Raw genomic sequence first — 23,305 nt, 5'->3', positions numbered from 1 at the left:
AATATCTGAAATTTTGAACATCCCACGGAACACCATTATTTCAAAATGGAAAGAATATGGCACCACAACAAACCTGCCAAGAGAGGGCAGCCCACCAAAATTCACAGACCGGGCAAGGAGGGCATTAATCAGAGAGGCAGCAAAGAGACTAAAGATAACCCTGAAGTAGCTGCAAAGCTCCACAGCGGAGATTGGAGTTTGGAGTATCTGTCCATAGGACCACTTTTGGCCGTACACTCCACAGAGCTGGGCTTTACAGAAGAGTGTCCAGAAAAAAATAAGCAAACATGTTTGGTGTTCGCCAAAAGGCATGTGGGAGACTCCCCAAACATATGGAAGAAGGTACTCTGGTCAGAATTGAAGGTATGATGGATCCTGTTGATGATCCTGTTTCAGTCTTCCAGAGATTTGAGACTGGGACAGAGGTTCACCTTCCAGCATGACAATGACCCTAAGCATACTGCTAAAGCAACACTTGAGTGGTTTAAGGGGAAACATTTGAATGTCTTGGAATGGCCTAGTCAAAGCTCAGACCTCAATCCTTTTGAGAATCTGTGGTATGACTTAAATATTTCTGTACACCAGCAGAACCCATCCAACTTGAAGGAGCTGGAGCAGTTTTGCCTTGAATAATGGGCAAAAATCCCAGTGGCTAGATGTGCCAAGCTTATAGAGCCATACCCCAAGAGACTTGCAGCTGTAATTGCTACAAAAGGTGGCTCTACAAAGTATTGACTGGGGGGGTGAATAGTTATGCACGCTCAAGTTTTCAGTTTTTTAAAACTTATTTCTTGTTTGTTTTTAAATGAAATGATACAAACCCCCCAAAAATCTATTTTAATTCCAGGTTGTAAGGCAACAAAATAGGAAAAATGCCAAGGGGGGTGAATACTTTCGCAAGCCACTGTTTTGACTACTTCAACTCACACCCTGCTGGAATCCCTGTATTCTCAGATTCCCCTTTCTTATTAATCTCTATATTGTGATCAGTGAAGTGTTTCAAAATGCTGTACTTTTATTAACATATATGTTCAGATCATTCCTGAGAGAAGGGGTGTAGTATCTCCAGATGGACGTGTGGTATCCTTCCTCACCCATGCCAACAAGATGTTACTTCTTGTGGGGTCTTTGCCTTGAAAGTAAGTATGAGAGTATAAGTAATGTACAATTAACCTACTGAAAGTATACTGACTAAAAGGCAAACCATAACTGTCAAATTATATGTTATCTGTGTCGTTGTATACTTGCGAATTAGAATCTTAAGTGTAACAATTTTGTTGTGGAAAACTGAAATGCCCATCAAATTTTTTTCCCAGTTTGCTGAATGTGTTCTGAAGGAGGACTTGATTGTCTTTTCAAATACGGACAGAGATGTTAAAATCATGAGATGAAATGGCAGTCACTTTCCTCCAAAACACTGCTATGTTCAATTTCTAATTTAATATAATTGTAGATTAAAAAAAAACCTTGAAAGATCCATATAAATGTTATCTTTGATCCAACTTCTGACTAGTAAGCACCACCTTTATTTTTTAAACAGACCAGGGGTGAAAACAGACTGCTGGAACATGATTGGCTGAATGTGGTAAGCAACATCCCGGTGTAGCATTAGCCACTCTAGCATAGTGGTGGAAAATTGTGTTTTAAGACAGTATACATATTTTCTGTTTCTTTCCATAGACGAGCCATTCAATTGATTTAAGGAGGAAACTGATGCCATTGAGCCTGAATGGTGGATGCTTTATTTACGAGCCGGTCCATGGTGGAAATTAGTGTATTGCCGGCTGTGCACATTCAATTCGGAGATAAGATGACAAACAACGTAAAAGGAATAATACAGTACCGCCATCTTGCGGCCGTAGGGCTATAAATAAACAATAAGGCCCGAGGGCGCGTGGTATATGACCAATATACCGGCTAAGGGCTGTTCTTATGCACAACGCAACGCAGAGTGCCTGGATACAGCCCTTAGCCGTGGTATATTGGCCATATACCACAAACCCCCGAGTTGCCTTATTGCTATTATAAACTGGTTACCAATGTAGTTAGAGCAGTAAACATAAATGTTTTGTCATACCTGTGGAATACCTTCTGATATACCACTGGTGTCAGCCAATCAGCATTCAGGGCTCAAACCACCCAGGTTATAATAACAGCTATGTCTAACAGTTTGAGGTTGCCGCATTGGGACATTTCAGACCTTACAATCTGTACTTGTGTGAGTGAGCATACAACACAAACTAAACATAATTAATTATTTATGGATTTATATAGGCTACAACAATAGTTTGGACAAGGACAGTATAGAATATATACATTGGAATATAGGAAAATAATTTGGCAATATTTTCCTATCTTAAAGGTAGACTCAGCGATATGATGTAGATGCAGAAAATAAACAGCATAGTGGGTCAATTTCTGCAAACAACTAAAAGCGTTGAGGCTCAACTTCGGCTGTTTTGGTGCCCTGGCTACCACACTGTGAACAGTGTGAACGCAACCTGTGCACATGCGCAGATACTGTGTGTGACTGTGTGAGAGCAAAGTGTTGCATCTCGCTCATCTCTGGTGCTGTCATTTAGCTGAGTGTACCTTTACATTCTACAAGAACACAGGATGAAACAAGGTGGAAAAGATAAAGATATATATATATATATATATATATTTTTTTTTTTAATTAGTCAAGCCATAATAAAACATTGTCAGCTATAATTTCCTCACAGTGTTGGTGATGCACATCATAATAAAAGCTAAGATGACTTCATATCATCCAAGGAACTTCATAAAATCTGCTTCTGAACATTGATAAAACTATGATGATCTTTTCAATCCTGATAAAGGGCATAGAGTGAGTGACAGACAGAGTTTGGGTCAATTCTATTCCGTAGCTTTTCAACAAGGAAAATCAGTGCACTTCCTGAATTGACTGGAAATGGCATTGACCCCAAAATGGAATTGACCCCAACCCTGGTGAGTGGGTGTGATCGAAAAGCATCTCTGCAGGAATCCCAGGAGAATCATACATTCAGTTTCTCCAGTCTCCATTCAGTGTTGCCAGATGGTGCTGGCTCAGCTCCTTCTACTGTTCTGTGACATATGACACAATCAACAGGGCTTGCCATGATTACACCACATCACTTCTCTGTAAAAATAAGCAATGGAGGAATTGCATATCTGTATCTGCATACGCAATCAAGTTAATTTATCTTAGTTAAATCTTTAACAAAAAAAAGTTCACTTCAGAGACCATTCAAGTTCTTGACACAGTCCCAAGAGTACAGTACCTCTCAACATCTCTTACTTTTGTATTTTTGTTGCATAGTAGGTAAACTCGTGCTCTATCCCTCTTTCTTTTCCTCCCAGCACACATGACTAGAGTGAGTCATTTGAGCAGCTAGTGATTGTGCGTGTTGGAGATCGACTGCATTGCAGTCGGAATGGGAAAAATCTACAAATCACCTCGCATCCCAGATAGCTACTCATTATATTATGGGTGATCAAGATAAGTGATTCTGTGCCTCGCTTGCTCAAACTGATTCCATCCAACACGCTGATTTTCTCTGCTGTGCACCTGCATCCAAAGTAACTACTCATTATGTGCTCAAGATGACCGATTCTGCAATTTGCCTTGCTCAAGCTGATGCCCCCTTGTCTCTGATGTGCAGAGTGTAGAAGGCCCAAGGCTCCGGTATGTAGATGACTCCGCGGTATTTCTTGCGGAGGACCTGGTCGCTCCAGAGACAAGCCACCCAGACGCTGACCAGACCCAGGGCGATGGAGAAACTGTCAAGTCAAGTTTATTTTAAAATGCATTTTGCTCAGGTCTCAATTCACTTTAAATAAAGGGGTGGATTCCCAGACACAGATTAATCCTAGTCCTAGTCCATGGTTTTTAGCCTAGGACTAGGCTTAATCTGTGTCCAGGAAACTGCCCCAAATATTCTTAAAGAAAAAAGGAACAATGTAGGAAACAGTATTATTATTACTATTATACCTGTAGAGCAGGAAGAGCCCATTGCTATCGGGGACAAAGCCTTTACGTTTCTGGTGCATCACTGTGGCCGTCATGGCGAAGAAGGTGAAGATGAAGAGGATAAAGATCTGGCCCTCTGTGATCAGGTACCTGTACAGAGTTGAGCTGTGTTCATTTAGTGCATGTAATGGAAAACAAAAAATTGGGTTACTTATAAGTCCCTCCCTGTTACAGTTTTCTTCCGTTTCTTCCAGTTGAGGGAAATGGAGGTCTTATGCTGCTGCCTTTTTGGTATCTGTCTCAATTGACACCTATACCCTAAGATCTGCAGACTTGTGGAGATCTGAGAGTATTTAATTGATATAAGCATGGGGACATTTCCACCTATCCTATCAGAGTGCAAGGCGGATCTATTATTATATTGCTTACACCAGTCAAATCCTCTCAGATCTCCACAAGTCTACAGGTCGATTTGGGATTGGGCCATATTCTCTCTTTGCCTCGTTCATTGAAATGGACCCAAAGTATCAAACCACTTTGAAAACAATGGATGAAATCCTTTCCTGTCAACTCCTACATTTCATATTCTCACATAGGGGAGGTTTCCCCAACACATATTAAGCCTAGCACTAAAAAGTACTTTCAATAGAGATTCTCCACTGAGCTTGCTTTTTAGTCGAGGACTAGGCGTAATCTGTGACTGCGAAACCATCCCATACAGTTGACATGAAGGATAAAAAGTAATTCAAAACGCTGCCTAAAAACTTTCAGTGCCTTTTATTTGACCTGATAACTCTTCCAGCATGTTTCATTTTAGTAGCATTAAGGAGACCTCTGAAGGGAAATACTGTAACTCTGCACCACCTGTGTGACCTTGTGAACGCAGCCCATAAAGAACTCTACAGATAGAGGGCAAGTCTCAGGGAGTCAGTTTTGCTGTGGTGAATAATGGACAAGAGTCCATTGGAATCAGAATGTACAGTGCATCCTTCGTTCCTTCGCTCACTCACTCCCTCCCTCACAAACACACATACGCACGATACACTGACGTGTCCTGCCCTTTGCCCAGGGCTAAGTCATTGTGTTCAATCACAGTGGATTCGGACAGAAACAAAACAAACATTCTAGCATTACAGGCTGTGATAGTATGATGTGACACTAAAGAGGCTGACCAATAGTAGATGGCACTGGGAGCGAGAAGAAACCAAGCAGCGAGCGGCATCCTCTTCTCTTCCTTGATGTGTGTGAAGCAACCAGTGAAGTAGAGGAAGAGGATGAGGAAGAAAGGAACATACCTGTGGAAGAGAAGAAAAAAGGCACATTTTCAATCATGTTCAATTGTGTTTTTCCCAGGGACGATTAAACAATTGAAAGTGATTAAAATGCTGGTAAGCTGCAAACCCTGCACATCATGTCAATGTATCTATGACAGTCTTCACGTCAATGTAATCTCATATGACATTCACAGTTTGAATGGTATAAATTTATGTATAGCTATGGGCAAGGTGAAATTACTTTTTTCATCTGATTCAGTCATTCAGTACAGTAAAGATACACTACTGTTCAAAAGTTTGGGGTCACTTAGAAATGTCCTTGTTTTTGAAAGAAAAGCACATTTTTTGTCCATTAAAATAACATCAAATTGATCAGAAATACAGTGTAGACATTGTTAAGGTTGTAAATGACTATTGTAGCTGGAAACGTCTGATTTCTAAAGGAATAAGTCCCGCATCCCGGAGTCACCTCTTCACTGTTGACGTTGAAACTTGTGTTTTGCGGGTACTATTTAATGAAGCTGCCAGTTGAGGACTTGTGAGGTGTCTGTTTCTCAAACTCGACACTCTAATGTATTTGTCCTCTTGCTCAGTTGTGCACCGGGGCCTCTCACTCCTCTTTCAATTCTGGTTAGAGACAGTTTGCGCTGTTCTGTAAAGGGAGTAGTACACAGCGTTGTACAAGATCTTCAGTTTCTTGGCAATATCTTGCATGGAATAGAACAAGGATAGACTGACGAGTTTGAAGAAAGTTCTTTGTTTCTGGCCATTTTGAGCCTGTAATTGAACCCACAAATGCTGATGCTCCAGATACTCAACTAGCCTAAAGAAGGCCAGTTGTATTGCTTCTTTAATTAGGACAACAGTTTTCAGCTGTGCTAACATAGTTGCAAAAGTTTTTTTTATAATGATCAATTAGCCTTTTAAAATGATAAACTTGGATTAGCTAACACAACATGCCATTGAAACACAGGAGTGATGGTTGCTGATAATGGGCCTCTGTATGGCTATTTAGATATTCCATAAACAAATCTGCCGTTTCCAGCTACAATAATCATTTACAACATTAACAATGTCTACACTGTATTTCTGATCAATTTGATGTTATTTTAATAGACAAAGAATGTGCTTTTCTTTCAAAAACAAGGACATTTCTAAGTGACCCCAAACTTTTGAACGATAGTGTAGTTTCGAGCAAACATGTTCCTTACCACATAGAATGGCCAAGCTTTTCATCATAATAGTAAAGTAGCTCAAATGAATCTATCTGTGGGAAAAATAGGACAGTAAAGGTATAGAATTTCTGCAATATACCAAATTATATTCCAATTAAATCATGCTAATGAGTACTACAATTTCATGTTTGGTCTTTATACAAAAAGAAGCCTATCCAATAAGCAAAAACAATGTAAAAAGTTACACACAGTATCAGTATAGCAGTATCACAGTATTCAGCAGAGTATGGCAGTCCTTGACTTTCACAGCTTTACATTCAGCTTTCACAGTGTTATTGAATAAACACAATGTAGTAGGCAGATAGTGGTTTACGGCAAAACTGGATGAAATGGATGAATGACTTTGTTACAACCTTGTAATAACATCCTGGAAAAACTGATTGAAATTACATAATAATTCCACATAAGCCTTAAACTGGTTGTAAAGGTGTAATTAAAACCAGCATGCCCGCTGGTCAAGACAAGTGCTCCTGAGTGTGAGAGAGGTATAGAGGGTGAGAGAGATATAGAGCGTGTCATGGTGGAGTACCAGAGAGGCAGGTTGGAGGTTCTTGATGATGGGGTTCTCTCTGACAGACAAGTGGAGCTGGTAGCCACTCAACAGGAGGCGATGGTTAATAGAGTCACCCACCAGGTGGATGCTGGCGCCCATCACAAAGGTGATGATGCACAGGTACACGGCAGAGTGGGGCAGGGTCTTGGGGCTACGCTCGATCAGCTAGAGAGGGATGGGAGAGAAATGGACAGTGAAATTCCTTCTGGAGACAATTTCAACAGGGGGGTTAGTGGGAGATGGCAGGCCAGCAGGGACATAAAGGTTATGTTCTCTGTTCAACTTGACAGCTATGATCTTTCAGCTCCCTCAGTCCAATGTGTGAATGGATTTCATCTGAGACAGGACAAATCAAATCGTATTTGTCTCATGCGCTGAATACAACAGGTCTAGCTAGACCTTACAGTGAAATCCTTACTTACAAGCCCTTAACCATCAATACAGAGTAAGAAAATATTTGCTATATAAACTAAAGCAAATAAAAAAAGTAACACAATAAATTAACAATAGCGGGGCTATATACAGGGGGTACCGGTATCAAGTCAATGTGCGGGGGTACGGGTTAGTTAAGGTAACTGAGGTCATATATACATGTAATGTAGGTAGGGGTAAAGTGACTATGCATAGATAATAAACAGTGAGTAGCAGCAGCGTTACAAAAAAGGGCGTCAATGCAAATAGTCAGAGTAGCCATTTGATTAAGTGTTCAGCAGTTTTATGGCTTGGGGGTAGAAGCTATTCAGGAGCTTTTTGGTCCCAGTCTTGGCACTCTAGTACCGCTTGCCGTGTGGTAGTAGAGAGAACAGTCTATGACTGGGGTGGCTGGAGTCTTTGACAATTTTTAGGGACTTCCTCTGACACCGCCAGGTATAGAGGTCCTGGATGACAGGAAGCTTGGCCCCAGTGATGAACTGGGCCGTTCACAGTACCCTTTGTAGCGCCTTGCGGTCGGATACCGAGCGATTGCCATACCAGGTGTTGATGCAACCAGTCAGGATGCTATCGATTGTGCAGCTGTAGAACTTTTTGAGGATCTGAGGACCCATGCCAAATCTTCTGAGGGGGAATAGTTGTCTTGCCCTCCTGAGGGGGAATAGGCGTTGTCTTGCCCTCTTCATGACTGTCTTGGTGTGTTTGGACCATAATAGTTTGCTGGTGATGTGGACATCAGCTCTTGACCCGGTGCACTACAGCCCCGTTGATGTGAATGGGGGTGTGCTCGGCCCTTCTTTTCCTGCAGTCCACGATCATCTCGTTTGTCTTGATCACGTTGAGGGAGAGGTTGTTGATCTGGCACCACACTGCCAGGTTTCTGACCTCCTCCCTATAGGCTGTCTCATAATTGTCGGCGATCGGGCCTACCACTGTTGTGTCGTCGGCAAACTTAATGATGGTGTTGGAGTCGTTCTTGGCCACGCAGCCATGGGTAAACAGGGAGTACAGGACTGAGCATGCATCCCTGCCCCCTTGTTGAGGATCAGCATGGCAGATGTGTTGTTGCCTACCCTTACCACCTGGGGGTGGCCCGTCAGGAAGTCCAGGATCCAGTTGTAGAGGGAGGTGTTTAGTCCCAGAGTCCTTAGCTTAGTAATGAGCTTTGAGGGCACTATGGTGTTGAATGCTGAACTGTAGTCAATGAACAGCATTCTCACGTAGGTGTTCCTTTTGTCCAGGTGGGAAAGGGCCATGTGGAGTGCAATAGAGATTCTGTCATGTGTGGATCTGTTGGGGCTGTATGCAAATTTGGGTGGGTCTAGGTTTCTCAGATGAGGGTGTTGATGTGAGCCATGACCAGCCTTTCAAAGCACTTCATGTCTACAGACATGAGTGATACGGGTCGGTAGTCATTTAGGCGAGTTACCTTGGCATTCTTGGGCACAGGGAATATGGTGCTTGAAACATGTAGGTATTACAGACTCAGTCAGGGAGAGTTTGAAAATGTCAGTGAAGACACTTACCTTACCAGTTGGTCAGCGCACGCTCTGAGTACACGTCCTGGTAATCCGTCTGGCCCTGCGGCCTTGTGAATGTTGACCTGTTTAAAGGTCTTACTCACATTGGCTACAGAGAGCGTGATGTTCCATTAAACGAGTAAACGACTGTCTGACCTTCCCGTTACTGGTCTGACTGAGTGGAGCTGGCATCTGCTTTCGCAAGTTAATGTCAATGCCTTCAAAGTGTCCCTTATAAACTGCCAGAGTGCCTGAAGAGAAACCGATGTTGGAGGGACAGCAGCGTGCCCTTATCATGTAGCATTCAACTGGGTTGTCGTGCCTTGTGTTCATTAGGCACCAAGAGGAAGAAAACTAACTAGAACAGGAATGTACTACCCGGACTTGTCCAACAAGAAACACTTGTTTTCATATCAGTTTTGAAACGTATTCCTATGGTGTGTCTAATAAACACCACCCTGTCTCTGTGTGCCATGATTGGTTACCTTGAGAAGCAGGAAGGGTGTGATGATGTTGTAAGCCATGTGGAAGTAGTCCCCAGCACTGGGTCTGTTCAGGGGGAACCACTCTAGAGGGAGGATGATCTGAAAAGATACAGTTTATCAGTTAGAGGAGGGGAAAACGATACACCACAGGGACATGTAATAAGCATTGAATATACTCAGAAATGACATGGTAATATGGTAATTGTTATAATGACCTAATAATTACTGTGGTTTCTTGGGTGTTGTTGAAACAAGCACCACTACTTGACATTTGATACTAGGTACCTGTAGTTACTATTTGTGTCAAAGTTACCATAAACCACTCATTGTGACCACATACTGTTTTAGAACCAGTCTGGACGATTAAGATGAAATAGGCCGTGTTATGAAAGTGCTGCTGCACAACCTCCGACAACCAATTGAGTTGTAGTCTGTCGGGTCGTATACCATAGAAATAGAATTACTAGACCGGACATTGACATTCAAGTCAATAATACGTTTTATTTTGATTTCACTCACCATGACAATGGGCCTCCCGAAGTCCAGCAGCCAGTTCTGAATGGTGAAACTGACCCACAGGTCCAGGTGGAACTTGGGCATCAGCAGAGATGATTCCATGTCTCTGGACCCATGCCTATTGTGTATAAGGAGGACAAAATAAGATCAATATGGACCCATGCCCGACGTGTGTTAGGAGGACAAATAAGCTCATTATTAAAGTTAAAAGGATTATGTGCTCAAACTTTAAATGGAAGGCCTTTTGAACTTTTGCATTGACATCAATAACAACCCTTAAGCTATGTGCACAGCTTTGCTCTCTGTAGGGTGCATTAGGTCCCGAATATGTTTTTGTTGGTTAAACAAAGTATGTATGGTTCAGAGACAGCATTGAAAGAGTAGGAACCTCAACAGGCAGAGTCAGCGTGTTGGAAAGGAGAGATTTGTGTTCAAAGACAGAGTCCCGAGGTAGGGAGGGTGGATATACAGTGTATACAGTCTCTTCTCTACAGTCTTAAACAATAGGTTTGCAAAGGCTTTCTCTGCTGAAAGATATTAGGCTTTACACCACAGACCACATTCTGGCATTTCTGAATCACAGCTGTTCCTCCTGGCCCCAACATTAACAAGGCCAACAAAAGAACAAAACAACAACGCTGCTGTCATCTCTCTCAAGTTTATTGTCTTTATTTGGTCATTAAACAAGACACATTTGAGAGAGAGATCCAATGCTGGCTCCACACATTCCCTAGCAGAACCCATTTGACCTTAGCTTCCATTCAGCTGCCTGTGTTGGAAGTCTGATTATGGGAGCCTCTGTGCACACTGCATGGACAGATCTTCTAGCCAGAGACAGAGAATATGGAGCATCAGCAGTGGTTGGGGTGACAAAAGAGTGCCTGCCCTGATCCTGTAGCAGAGAAGACCTCTTCCCTTTCCCAATCCTGGCACGGCCTGGAGAATCAACTCTAATCTCATCCGATTTGTCTCTTTGAAATCCCGACAGAACAAGCTCCTCCGCTGGTTTCATAAGGTCAGTACTCCTGAGTGGAGCTAAGAGAGGAGAGGCAGCAGCTGCACTTGGCAGGGCATAGTATCACCTTTCTGTGGGCTATATTTCAGACTAATGTGACACATTCACTCATGGGGACTGACCCTGTGAATCCCACAGAAGGAAAGGAAACTCCTGATTGTGCAGCATGCACAAAAGGGGAACTATACCTTGGTTAGATAAAATGTATGATAATACACATAAAAAAAGAAAGGTTCTTAAATGGTTATTCCTCAGCTCTTAAGGTTCCTTGGAGAACTCTTGCCCCAAAAAATGACCTTTGTGAAGTGTGGGGTTCTTGACATGGCATCTACGATTCTTCATAATTCTAAAAGGTTCTTGAAATGTACAGAAGCCTGCAGATGTGTCCCTTTCATATCACCCATAAAATTGGCCAGTGTCAACTTGTGTTGATTTTTCAGTGTAACATTTCTAGTGTTGATTCAGGAGTTAAATTAACACTCAGTGGTGTAAAAGAACCCCAGGGAAATATGATAATGATGGGTGTGGTTTTGGTTAAACTCTGGTTATTGACACTAGACTTTAACCAAAACCACACCCATCATTATCTATATTTTCCAGCATGCTCTATTGCAGGTTGATTCTAAGAATTGTTTGTTTCAATATCTTGTTTCATACATTTTTCTAAACTATTCCAATCTCTTACTTGGTCTTATTGCACCCGTTACTGAAATGGTTGTTCAAGTTAGATGTTTAAGGTAGTCTCATATCTTAGTCTTTCCAACCTGGCAAACATTCAGAATGCAGGTTGCGGGTGAATAAAAATTCAAAAATTTTGGATATCCCCACTCTGGCTGGATGCCAATACAAATGACAATTACAATCACTTTGCAAGCCAGCATAACGTAAATTGCAGGCCTGATATGGCCTGTAAACTATGAGTTTTAGGCCATTGTATTAGGGTAAAACTATGTCCTCAAAATTAATATGAAATATGCATTTTATTGTCTTAGGACCCGATTCCGACTTTCTTACACACGCTTTTCCTATGCACTTCACAGTATTTGGTATTCAACCTTACCTTATTCAGTCACGTAATGCCCTCTGAAGGTGCGGGTACCTTGCGCACTATGAATACATTTCATTCAACCACAGAAAACCCTCCCACTTGCCGGCCAACAAATTTTCTTGTGGAGTTTTTATTCAGTAGGGTTTTCAGTACATTTGTCTTAAGCCATCCCTTTAAATACGGTGTACCTTTAAGTTTAAATTTTATCGACAGACTTGAATATATCGAGAGAACGGGTTCAGAATATTAGGCATTAATGAAAGAAAGCCAAGTATGCATATTCGTCTCTGTTTCATCACCAATTGGTAGATTGGTGATGAAAAAAAAACAACTCTAAAAAGAATCTGATTATTTAGGTTTAGAGAAGCATTTAAACACGAAAGAATGGTAAGGGTGGTTTAATTCATTCATAAATTTGCCACATTCAGTTCTTCAACCCATGGGCGAATAGGTTACAAAACTAGGCTATACCCTCATCTATTGCCTCCACTAACCATGGAACTGCGTGATGACACGGTCAAATATTGCGCCATGCGTCGGGTTAAAACTGTTAAGGCTTAAGGCTTGGATCTCCGCTCCATAACGATTTAATTAGCCTACATGTCTTTTTTTATATTATCAACTGTTAATAATGATCCTCAGCAACAACCACACGGCCGTGACAGCATTTACAAAGGAAGCAAATGAAGGTAAACTAAACAATGTAATTAAATGAAATGATAATGTAGGCTATACCAACTGCAGGAGACTAACAGTACATTGGCAGTTGAATATGTGTGGTTATTAGGCCTACTGATGGCTGATACTGATAGTGGCTAATATTTAACATGATAGAAGTAGGAAACGGAGAAAGTCGGGGTAGCCTATCATTAATACATTAAGACAGTCAAGTTCTAAATTACAGTGCATGGAGAATTGTTATTTCTATTGGAAAAAATAAAGTAGATGCTTTTTCTACTTGGAACCGGTAGGTTCGCTAGACCTTATTCATGGTTTCCTTGCGCTTAAAGGTGGTGTAATTATTAGTGAATTAAGTCAAGGTCAGAATATGGTACATCTGTAGACAAACCTCAACCACACCTTAATTTATTTGATTTCCACCCCAAACGAATAGCGGGTGAATAGCATGCTATCCTCATGCTTATGTTCAAGGTCAGAATACCCACAGAGAATAGCGCATAAAAGGGGAATTACGTTTAATTTTCGTGTGCTTAACTCTGATCAGAATCAGACCCTTACAGAATAAAATTAATGACAACATATTCACTTAGGATCTCGCTTGGTGAAGGCCACAGGACTGAAAATGAATGAATGCAACAACCATATCTCTGTCACTAGCAAACAGTCATGGGTGTTACTGGTAACTCTAACATTCACTCAAAAGGCACCCTGGGAAATATGCAAATAAGGCTTAAAACCCTACAGCAGGGCTATTCAATTCTGGTCCTGGAGGGCCAAAACATTTCTGGTTTGGAATTTTTGTATGATTCTTTAAAGAACCATCACATTTATGGTTCTTCAGAGACCCCAAAATGGTTCCCATATGGCATCGCTCTCAAGAACCTTATTTGGTTCCAAATTGCACTTTGATTTTTAAGAGTGCACTGTATGGCATTATTTACAGATACATGGTGATGATAAGGCTTTAATATGTCTACATATCAAATTGTTAATAATCGTAATGTTGACATTTAAGATGTGAGGGGTCATGCATATGAAATGTAGGGAAGGCCAATAAAGGGCAGACAATTCAATTGGATATGAGTTGTTTAGGTATGACTATTTTAATTACGTTTTTCAAATGCTATATTAAAAAGTTGTTTTTCAAACCTAGAGAGAAAAGTTGACGACTGCATAGCATAGTTCTGCCGTTTCCGCATTGATGCGTGCATCTCCCTTCCAACAGAACCATGAAGATTCTCCTCGATATCACTTCTTTCAGACCCGACTTGGCAGCCACCGTCCCTTTAAACTTGGTCAAGAAACTAGATGATAAAGTATGATTTCACAAAGGAAATAGCCATTTGTAGATCTGTGTTGAATAATTGACTCGTCAACAATCCGAATAACAATGCCGACCTCAAAACCTCTTCTTTCGCTCACCGTTGCTCTCCTTACAAAGTAGCACAACAATAGAGATTGACAGGCTCAGTGACTATCTGTAACATAATAGCCTTTGATGAGATGGGAGTCCCACACCCTCCAATAGTTTACACGATATTCCTCTCCTCAGCATTAGTTGATACAGGCTATTATTGCCCTCAAAGTCTAACCCGTGTCTTGAAGAGTGTTCTGAAATATTATCACACAGTTCGGCTGAGTGAATCTAGTTTGAAATGCATGTTTCAGTTCTATGAGTCTGTGTGAGTCTAAAGGGATATTGAAATGAAATGGTTCAGTAGCCTGCAGATTAACTGTTAATCTGTTTTCCCCACCCCCTTTTTATCAGGGGCATAATCTCTGATTTTGGCAGAGTAGAGCAGATAGGATGCAATTTAGGCCGGCCCGGTACATAAATATAGCCGGCTCCCATCAAACCAAGGTGCCCTCATGTACAAGAATAATCAGTAAAATTATCTCTATTATACCTCTTATCTCTGTATTATTATAATATCTATATCATCTCTATTATACTGATTATACAATAAAGGGGAGTAGTGGAATCCAGGCTGTGAATGGGACATGTAGCTAGATACTCACAAAATTGTGTAAACATGATATTAAGGTCAAATTGTGGGTGCTTATAGTTGTCCTGTTTCACACATGTACAACTGGAAATGTGTTTTTTGCATATCCCACTCCTCCTGAGATACCCTCGGAGAGTGGGGTCATGGATCAGCCATTATTGACAGCAACACTGGAGCAATAAAGGTTAAGTGCCTTGTTCAAGGGCAGATCGATAGACTTTTCCTTGTCAGCTCAGGGATTTGAACTAGCAAACTTTACCGATTACTGGCCCAACATGCTAACTGCTGGGCTACATTAATAAGAAAGACCGTGCCAAACCTCTGCCAATAACAGCTAGCATTCAGTTTCCCCTCCCCACTCAGACCACTCCCAGACAGTCCTAGTAAAATTGTTGCTTGACAAATTGCTATTTGCTAAGAAGGTTTTTTTTATTTATATTTGACAATTTCAAGTGAAGGACAGGTTTGTGGTCCATCCACATGATGAAGGGGAGAAAAGAACCCTCCAGCGACGCCATTCCTCAAGAGCTAGCTTCACTGCCAGAGTTCCCAGTTACTAATGTCATAATTTCTCTGCAGGTGAGAGCTTACGGGAAAAGAATGCACATGGGTGGAGCTTCTGATCAGAGGGGGAACGTGGAGACAGAACAGCACCTATCCCGGTGTCGGAGGCATCCACCTCCACGGTGAACTGGAGTTCTGGGTCTGGCTTGGTGAGGACCGGAGTGGAAGTGAAGCGGCACTTGAGTTCCAGGAAAGCTGCCTCTGCCTCAGGGATCCAGTGGAATGGAGTGGAGGTGGTGGTGAGAGGTGCTGCCAGACGGCTGTAGTTGCAGATGAAACATCTGTAAAAATGTGCAAATCCCAGGAAATGCTGAAGCTGCTTCAGGTTTGAGGGTGCAGGCCACTCTGACTGCCCTGACCTTGGCGGGATGCATACATAACCATCCCTGTGCAATAATATAACCCAGGAAAGACAGGAAGCATGGAACTCACATTTTTCTGCTTTAACAAAAAGCTTATTCTCCAACAGTCGTTAGAAAACGTGTTGCTGGTGAGCCTCAGAGTCCTTAGAAAGAAAATCAAAATGTCATCCACACAAAAACAAAGCATCAAATCACATCCCTCAGTACATCATTGACTAGGCTCTGGAAAACAGCAGGGGTGTTAGTGAGACCAAAAGGCATGACCAAATACTCAGTGGTGTGTTGAACGCCGGTTTCCACTCGTCCCCCTCTCTGATGCGGACAAGGTGGTAGGCATTCCGGAGGGTGAGTTTGGTGAACACCGTGGCACCATGGTGTGGGGCAAAAGCAGACCTGATGAGTGACAAGGGATACTTGTTCTTCACAGTGATGTTATTCAGCCCACAGAAGTCTATGCACGACCTCAGCGTCCCATCCTTTATCTTTACAAAGAAAAATCCAGCACCTACCGGAGAGGAAGAAGGCCTGACATGTCCTGCAGCCAGGGAATCCTGGATGTACCCCTCCATAGCCTCCTGCTCGGGGCGAGAGAGGTTATACAACAGGCTACAGGGGAGAGGAACTCCAGGCTGGAGGTCAATGGCGCAGTTGTACGGCCGATGAGGCGGCAGCGACGGCATGGTGCTTGCTGAACACAGGAGCTAGATCGTGATACTAGAGAGGAACTCATGACAGGTCCGGAGGTTGTGGAAAGGACTGGGGCACAAGCAAGGCAGGGGCAAGTGCAGAACAAAGGCAATTTGAGTGACAAAATGAACTCCAAGTGGTTACCTTTCTGGTGGTCCAGTCAATTTGTGGATTGTGCAGCTTTAACCAAGGATGGCCAAGATCCAGGGAAGAGAGGGCAGTTGATTATGTGGAGACTAATCCTTTCCTGGTGATTCCCAGAGAGACGCAGGATGACAGGGACAGTTCTCTCAGACATGGGCGAGGAGCTGTCCGTTGAGAGCATTGGCATCAAGGGGTGAATCGAGTGGAACAGTGTCCAGGCCCAACTGGATAACGACACCTCGGTCCAGGAAACTCTCGTCGGTGCCCGAGTCGATAAGGTCAGGCAGAGGTAAAGCCTGGCTCTGCCACACAAGGGTGCCATCTAGCAAGGGTCTAGGGGAGATGGGCCGGCGATTTGGTTATAGTATATCTCCCACAACTAACGAGCCACCTTTTGCTTGCCGCAGGGAACAAGTGGAGACAAAGTGACCAACCTGGCCACAGTATAGGCAGCTCCTAGTGCTGATTCGCCGCTGCCTCTCCTCAGGTGAGAGACGGGCCCGGCCGAGCTGCATGGGTTCAGCTTCTGGAAAAGACTTGGGAAGGGAGGCAGTCAGAGGAGAACCAAGCAAAGAAGCAGATGTAGTGATGGGGCATGCAACCCTACCTGCCCTCTCCCTCCGACGCTCATGTTTACAGCTGTCGATGCAGATGGCGAGAGAGATGAGCTCCTCGAGTCCATCCAGCTCATCCCTGGACACCAACTCATACTTGATGGTCTCAGTGAGAGCTTGCTGAAATGCTCCCTGAAGGGCCTCCTCATTCCAGCCGCTCTCAGTGGCGAGGGTGCGAAACTCGATCGCCATCTCAGCGACACTATGGGAGCCTTGACGGAAGGACAGGAGTCGCTTAGCGGCATCCTTACTGCAGACACGGTGGTCAAAGACTCTCCTCATCTCCTTTGTGAAGCTGAAGTAGGAGGAGCAGATGGGGGACTGTCACTCCCACACCGTGTGGCCCAGGAAAGCGCTGCTCCACAGAGGCTGCCAATCAGGAAGGATATCTTGGCCCACTCGCTAGCATAAGCGAAGGGCTGTTGCTTGTATACTAGTGGACATTGTACCAAAAAGGCTTTGCAAGCTCCGAGGTTGCCATCGTAAAGCTCGGGGGCCGGAAAAAATGGCTCACGAGGCAGAGGAGAGGGACTTGAGGCTGGTTGCGAGCTCTGGGTGAAGGTTTGGCCCTGCAGGTCCGAAAGGCTCCATGAAAACTCCTTGACGTGCTTCAGAAGGGTTTTGAGGACTTGGTCATGTTGCTCGAGCTGGGCACCTTGGCTGGCGAGGGTTTGGTGGAGAGGATCTGAGTCTGCTGGGTTTATATCTTCGGCCAGATCGTACTGTTTACGTGGAGTGAAGCAGGTGAACCCAAGAGCAGACTCAGACGAGGAGACTGGGATAAGGTAACCAAGGTATTTTTTGAAAAACGGGGAAGATGGGAAAGCTTGGGCGGGTTACAGGAACCCAGGTGCTGAGGCTGAGGCTTGAGCGAGGGGAGTTGGGGCTGGGTAAGCAGGTCCGGAGAGGAATCCAAGGAAGCAGTAGAGTGAGGGGTCCAGGACAGGGTAGCAGGACTGATGAGACGTGGGACTGGAGACAGGGACCAGAGTCAGAGCTGCTACAGAACTGCTACAGAACTGTAGCAGAGAAGAAAACAGCGTCAGGCAAGGGAAAACAGGCACAACACGAAAACAGTATCTATGCAGGAACAAATGTCTAAAACCGCAGACTGACTGAGCAGAGGTTACGATCTGGCAGCGTGGAAGTGGCAGGGCTGAGTATTTGTAGAGGTCTTGATTATGGAACAGGTTGCAACTTGTGGGGATCTGCTCTACCTCCAGCACACCTGTCTCCGCCCACACAATCACACACATACACATACACATACACACACACACACACACAGAGAGAAAGAGAGCACTGGGGGAGGGGCGACTGGTTAGGGAGACACAGGATCAGCAGTAGAGGGCGTGGCAGGCGCAGATGTAACACTTTGGATGTACACAGAGATATAAAATGTATATGTCAATCTCTCCTGGCTCAAAGTGGAGGAGAGATTGACTTCATCACGACTTGTATTTGTAAGAGGTGACGTTGAATGCACCGAGGTGTCTGTTTGAGCTACTGCCACACAGCTCTGCCACCCATGCATACCCCATAAGACATGGCACCAGAGGTCGCTTCACAGTCCCCAAGTCCAGAACAGACTATGGGAGGTGCACAGTACTACATAGAGCAATGACTACATGGAACTCTATTCCACATCAAGTAACTCATGCAAGCAGTAAAATTAGATTTAAAAAACAGATATAAATACACCTTATGGTACAGCGGTACCTGTGAAGCAACACAAACACAGGCACAGACACATGCATACACACATGATAACATGCACACTATACACACGTACACATGGATTTTGTGTTGTAGATGTGTGGTAGTGGAGTAGGGGCCTGAGGGCACACACTTGGTGTGTTGTGAATGTGTTGTGAAATCTGTTGTGAATGTGTTGTAATGTTTTTAAAATTGTATAACTGCCTTAATTTTGCTGGACCCCATGAAGAGTAGCTGCTTCCTTGGCAGCAGATAATTTGGATCCATAATTAATTAATGAATTAATTTTAAAAAGTAATTTATCAAATTCAGCAGGCTATGGTGTGAAATAGGCTTATAGAAGTGCCATCTTTATTTGATTACTTATCGTTAATGCTGTCTTTGGTGTGCTTTGGTGTGCTTATTAATGCACAAGCATACCCAGTCTTATCGATACAATTATTTAATAAGTCATCCAAAAGTTTTACTGTGCGTGAAGTTTCAAATGCAGTCTGTTATTACTAGATTTGTAATGTGATAGGTATATTATATCACCTCAAGAAACACCAGCAGAGACCCACTGTGAAGAAATATATCTGCTGCTCTGACTGTGGAAAACGTTGCAAATCTTCATCAGAACTTAAAATACACCAGCGAGTACACACAGGAGAGAAATCTCACCACTGTTTTGATTGTGGGAAGAGTTACTTAAGATTATAGAATTTTTAAACATACAAAAAACATTAATAAAATATTGTCTGTCACTGTGGATCTGACTTTTCCGGGATCTTCAGTTTGTTGTACTAAATATCATCTGCGCATGTGAATACGTTCAGCACGTGTATATTCTCTACTATGCGTAGAGACAGAATACTCAGGCAAATGGTGCTCGTTTATTAAAGTTAGATGAAAGCTGAATCAATGTCTGCAAGATCACATAATGATAGTATTCTACATAACAGTACCGAATATAATAGCGTTGTAAGACAAAAACACTACCGCATTCAATTGTGAATAATAATTCTTGACGTTTTACCGGTGAAAAGTCCGTGCAGCATCTGCATACCAACCATTTGATCTCAATCAGTTAGAAGGGATTTCCGCTAGCTTCTATATCCACTAAATCAGATTCCACAGTCACAAAGTCAGATTCCACAGCCACAAAGTCAGATTCCACAGTCACAAAGTCAGATTCCACAGTCACAAAGTCAGATTCCACAGTCACAAAATCAGATTACACAGTCACAAAGTCAGATTACATAGTCACAAAGTCAAATTTCACAGTCACAAAGTCAAGATTGGCTACATAATTTAATTGTAGGTCAGGAATAAGGTTAGCAGTGTTTTTAAGGTTTTTAAGGGAACTCATTTATAAATGTTGCATATGCACAAAATATGCCCTAAAACATACTTGCGCAAGTTTTCACGCAATAGTTGCCATTTATAAGTGAGAATGTGCTTATCCTCCTGCAAACTTTAGACCATGCATATGCACAGTTTCTAGTTGAAGTATTGCACTGCAAGAAGGCAAAAGTAGTAGCCTTGTGCAAATGGTGAATATACAGTATGTCACGATTATTCATAACAAAAAAAACATGTAGCCTAGCTAAATAACAACAATATGCAAACATTTGCCATTAGTGATGACTGACATTTTTTTCTTCTTATCTTTGCATTCTAAAATAAAACATTCCTAATCTTTTCAGACTGTGATGGTTTAATAGGCTACTCGTGTTGCGAAATAGCATATAGACCTACAACAAGTTTGTATAGGGTACCATTTGTCCCATCTCTCATTTAATGAGAAGTATTTTGTTCTATCCAATCCGAAGCACAGATTAACGGTAGAATAGACAGTTCACCTTTTCCATTGACATTTGTAGGCTACACCTAATACTGTACTGTCCAATTTCTCGGGTAGACAATATTTCATTTCTAAACATAATACATATACAGTGAGGGAAAAAAGTATTTGATCCCCTGCTGACTTTGTACGTTTGCCCACTGACAAAGAAATGATCAGTCTATAATTTTAATGGTAGGTTTATTTTAACAGTGAGAGACAGAATAACAACAAAAAAATCCTGAAACACGCATGTCAAAAATTTTATAAAAGGATTTGCATTTTAATGAGGGAAATAAGTATTTGACACCTGTGCAAAACATGACTTAGTACTTGGTGGCAAAACCCTTGTTGGCAATCACAGAGGTCAGACGTTTCTTGTAGTTGGCCACCAGGTTTGCACGCATCTCAGGAGGGATTTTGTCCCACTCCTCTTTGCAGATCTTCTCCAAGTCATTAAGGTTTCGAGGCTGACGTTTGGCAACTCGAACCTTCAGCTCCCTCCACAGATTTTCTATGGGATTAAGGTCTGAAGACTGGCTAGGCCACTCCAGGACCTTAATGTGCTTCTTCTTGAGCCACTCCTTTGTTGCCTTGGCCGTGTGTTTTGGGTCATTGTCATGCTGGAATACTCATCTACGACCCATTTTCAATGCCCTGGCTGAAGGAAGGAGGTTCTCACCCAGGATTTGACGGTACATGGCCCCGTCCATCTTTCCTTTTGATGCGGTGAAGTAGTCTTGTCCCCTTAGTGAAAAACTCCCCCAAAGCATAATGTTTCCATGTTTGACGGTGGGGATGGTGTTCTTGGGGTCATAGGCAGCATTCCTCCTCCAAACACAGCGAGTTGAGTTGATGCCAAAGAGCTCCATTTTGGTCACATCTGACCACAACACTTTCACCCAGTTGTCCTCTGAATCATTCAGATGTTCATTGGCAAACTTCAGACGGGCATGTATATGTGCTTTCTTGAGCAGGGGGACCTTGCGGGCGCTGCAGGATTTCAGTCCTTCACAGCGTAGTGTGTTACCAATTGTTTTCTTTGTGACTATGGTCCCAGCTGCCTTGAGATCATTGACAAGATCCTCCTGTGTAGTTCTGGGCTGATTCCTCACCGTTCTCATGATCATTGCAACTCCACGAGGTGAGATCTTGCATGGAGCCCCAGGCCGAGGGAGATTGACTGTTCTTTTGTGTTTCTTCCATTTGGGAATAATTGCACCAACTGTTGTCACCTTCTCACCAAGCTGCTTGGCGATGGTCTTGTAGCCCATTCCAGCCTTGTGTAGGTCTACAATCTTGTCCCTGACATCCTTGGAGAGCTCTTTGGTCTTGGCCATGGTGGAGAGTTTGGAATCTGATTGATTGATTGCTTCTGTGGACAGGTGTCTTTTATACAGGTAACAAGCTGAGATTAGGAGCACTCCCTTTAAGAGTGTGCGCCTAATCTCAGCTCATTACCTGTATAAAAGACACCTGGGAGCCAGAAGTCTTTCTGAATGAGAGGGGGTCAAATACTTATTTCCCTCATTAAAATGCAAATCAATTTAAAACATTTTTTACATGCATTTTTCTGGACTTTTTTGTTGTTATTCTGTCTCTCACTGTTCAAATAAACCTACCATTAAAATTATAGACTGATCATTTCTTTGTCAGTGGGCAAAAGTACAAAATCAGCAGGGGATCAAATACTTTTTTCCCTCACTGTATCATAACCATTACTGCATCACACCCTGTTCCACCTGTCTTTGTGCTTGTCTCCACCCCCCTCCAGACGTTGCCCATCTTCCCCATTTTTATTTAAGTTAACGTTTATTTAACTAGGCAAGTCAGTTAAGAACAAATTCTTATTTACAGTGATGGCCTACTCCGGCCAAACCCAGACAACACTGGGCCAATTGTGCGCTGCCCTATGGGACTCCCAATCACGGCCGGATGTGATACAGCCTGGATTCAAACCAGGTACTATACTGACGCCTCTTGCACTGAGATGCAGTGCCTTAGACCGCTGCACCACTTGGTAGCCCATTATCCCCTGTGCATTTATACCTGTGTTCTCTGTTTGTCTGTTGCTAGTTCGTCTTGTCTCGTCAAGCCTACTAGCGTGTTTTCGTACTCCTGTTTTCTAGTTATCCCGGTTTTGATCATTCTGCCTGCCCTGACCCTGACTACCGTTCTGTACCTTTTGTCACTGCCCTGGATTACTGACCTCTGCCTACACTGAGCCTGCCTGCCACTCTGTACCTTACGGACTCTGCCCTGGACTACCGACCTATGCCTGCCCTTGACCTGTCGTTTGCCTGCCCCCCATTTTATAATAAATGTCTGTTATTCGAACTGTCTGCATCTGGGTCTTATCCTGAGTCATGATAAACAGAATAAATTCTTCACCTTTTCTAGCCATGTTGAGACAGTTTAGTTCATATTCCTGAAGTAGCCATACAAAACAAATTACCATGTGCATCTCTCATTTAATTGGGCCTATTAGATAGGCTATTATAATTTAAAGTTTTTGCTCTATGTATCTGACAGGAAGCACGGTGTTCTAACATACAGTAGGATTTAACAGGTGAACAGACAGTTATTTTGTATTGAATTGTGTAGGCTACCACTCTAAGTAGGCCTACTTGTAGTTTTCTTATTTTTCTTAGTAGACAA

At 42.9% G+C, this 23,305-nt stretch overlaps 1 protein-coding gene across 3 annotated transcripts; it reads right to left on the bottom strand.

Moving 5' to 3' along the window:
• Window positions 1-1,719: 1,719 nt before the first annotated feature.
• Window positions 1,720-14,858, bottom strand: cln6b (CLN6 transmembrane ER protein b). 3 transcript variants are annotated; one of them, XM_045688065.1, is made up of 8 exons: window positions 13,882-14,858; window positions 9,992-10,106; window positions 9,473-9,571; window positions 7,012-7,200; window positions 6,459-6,514; window positions 5,146-5,268; window positions 3,995-4,123; window positions 1,720-3,756 (listed from the first exon to the last, which is right to left on the bottom strand). In XM_045688065.1, exons 1-8 carry the CDS (start codon window positions 13,941-13,943, stop codon window positions 3,633-3,635), a joined length of 897 nt encoding a protein of 298 aa, XP_045544021.1. In that variant the 5' UTR covers window positions 13,944-14,858; the 3' UTR covers window positions 1,720-3,632. The 3 variants fall into 3 exon arrangements, with proteins under 3 accessions (XP_045544021.1, XP_045544020.1, XP_045544022.1); XM_045688064.1 differs by having other exon boundaries at window positions 1,720-3,783; window positions 13,882-14,854; XM_045688066.1 differs by lacking the exon at window positions 13,882-14,858 and adding an exon at window positions 12,064-12,210 and having other exon boundaries at window positions 1,720-3,783.
• Window positions 14,859-23,305: the final 8,447 nt, after the last annotated feature.

Source organism: Salmo salar, chromosome ssa10 (genome assembly GCF_905237065.1).
Source record: "Salmo salar chromosome ssa10, Ssal_v3.1, whole genome shotgun sequence".
Classification (NCBI taxonomy): domain Eukaryota; kingdom Metazoa; phylum Chordata; class Actinopteri; order Salmoniformes; family Salmonidae; genus Salmo; species Salmo salar.
This window is presented reverse-complemented; position numbering and strand designations above follow the sequence as displayed.

Bases quoted from the DNA above. Each gene is read 5' to 3' on its own strand.
- cln6b (XM_045688064.1), bottom strand. From the start codon at position 13,943: ATGCACGCATCAATGCGGAAACGGCAGAACTATGCTATGCAGTCGTCA. The intron at 6,515-7,011 runs GTACTCCACCAT...TTTTTCCCACAG, and splicing joins ACCTCCAACCTGCCTCTCTG to ATAGATTCATTTGAGCTACT. The intron at 3,784-3,994 runs GTATAATAGTAA...TTGACTTGACAG, and splicing joins GGGCTCTTCCTGCTCTACAG to TTTCTCCATCGCCCTGGGTC.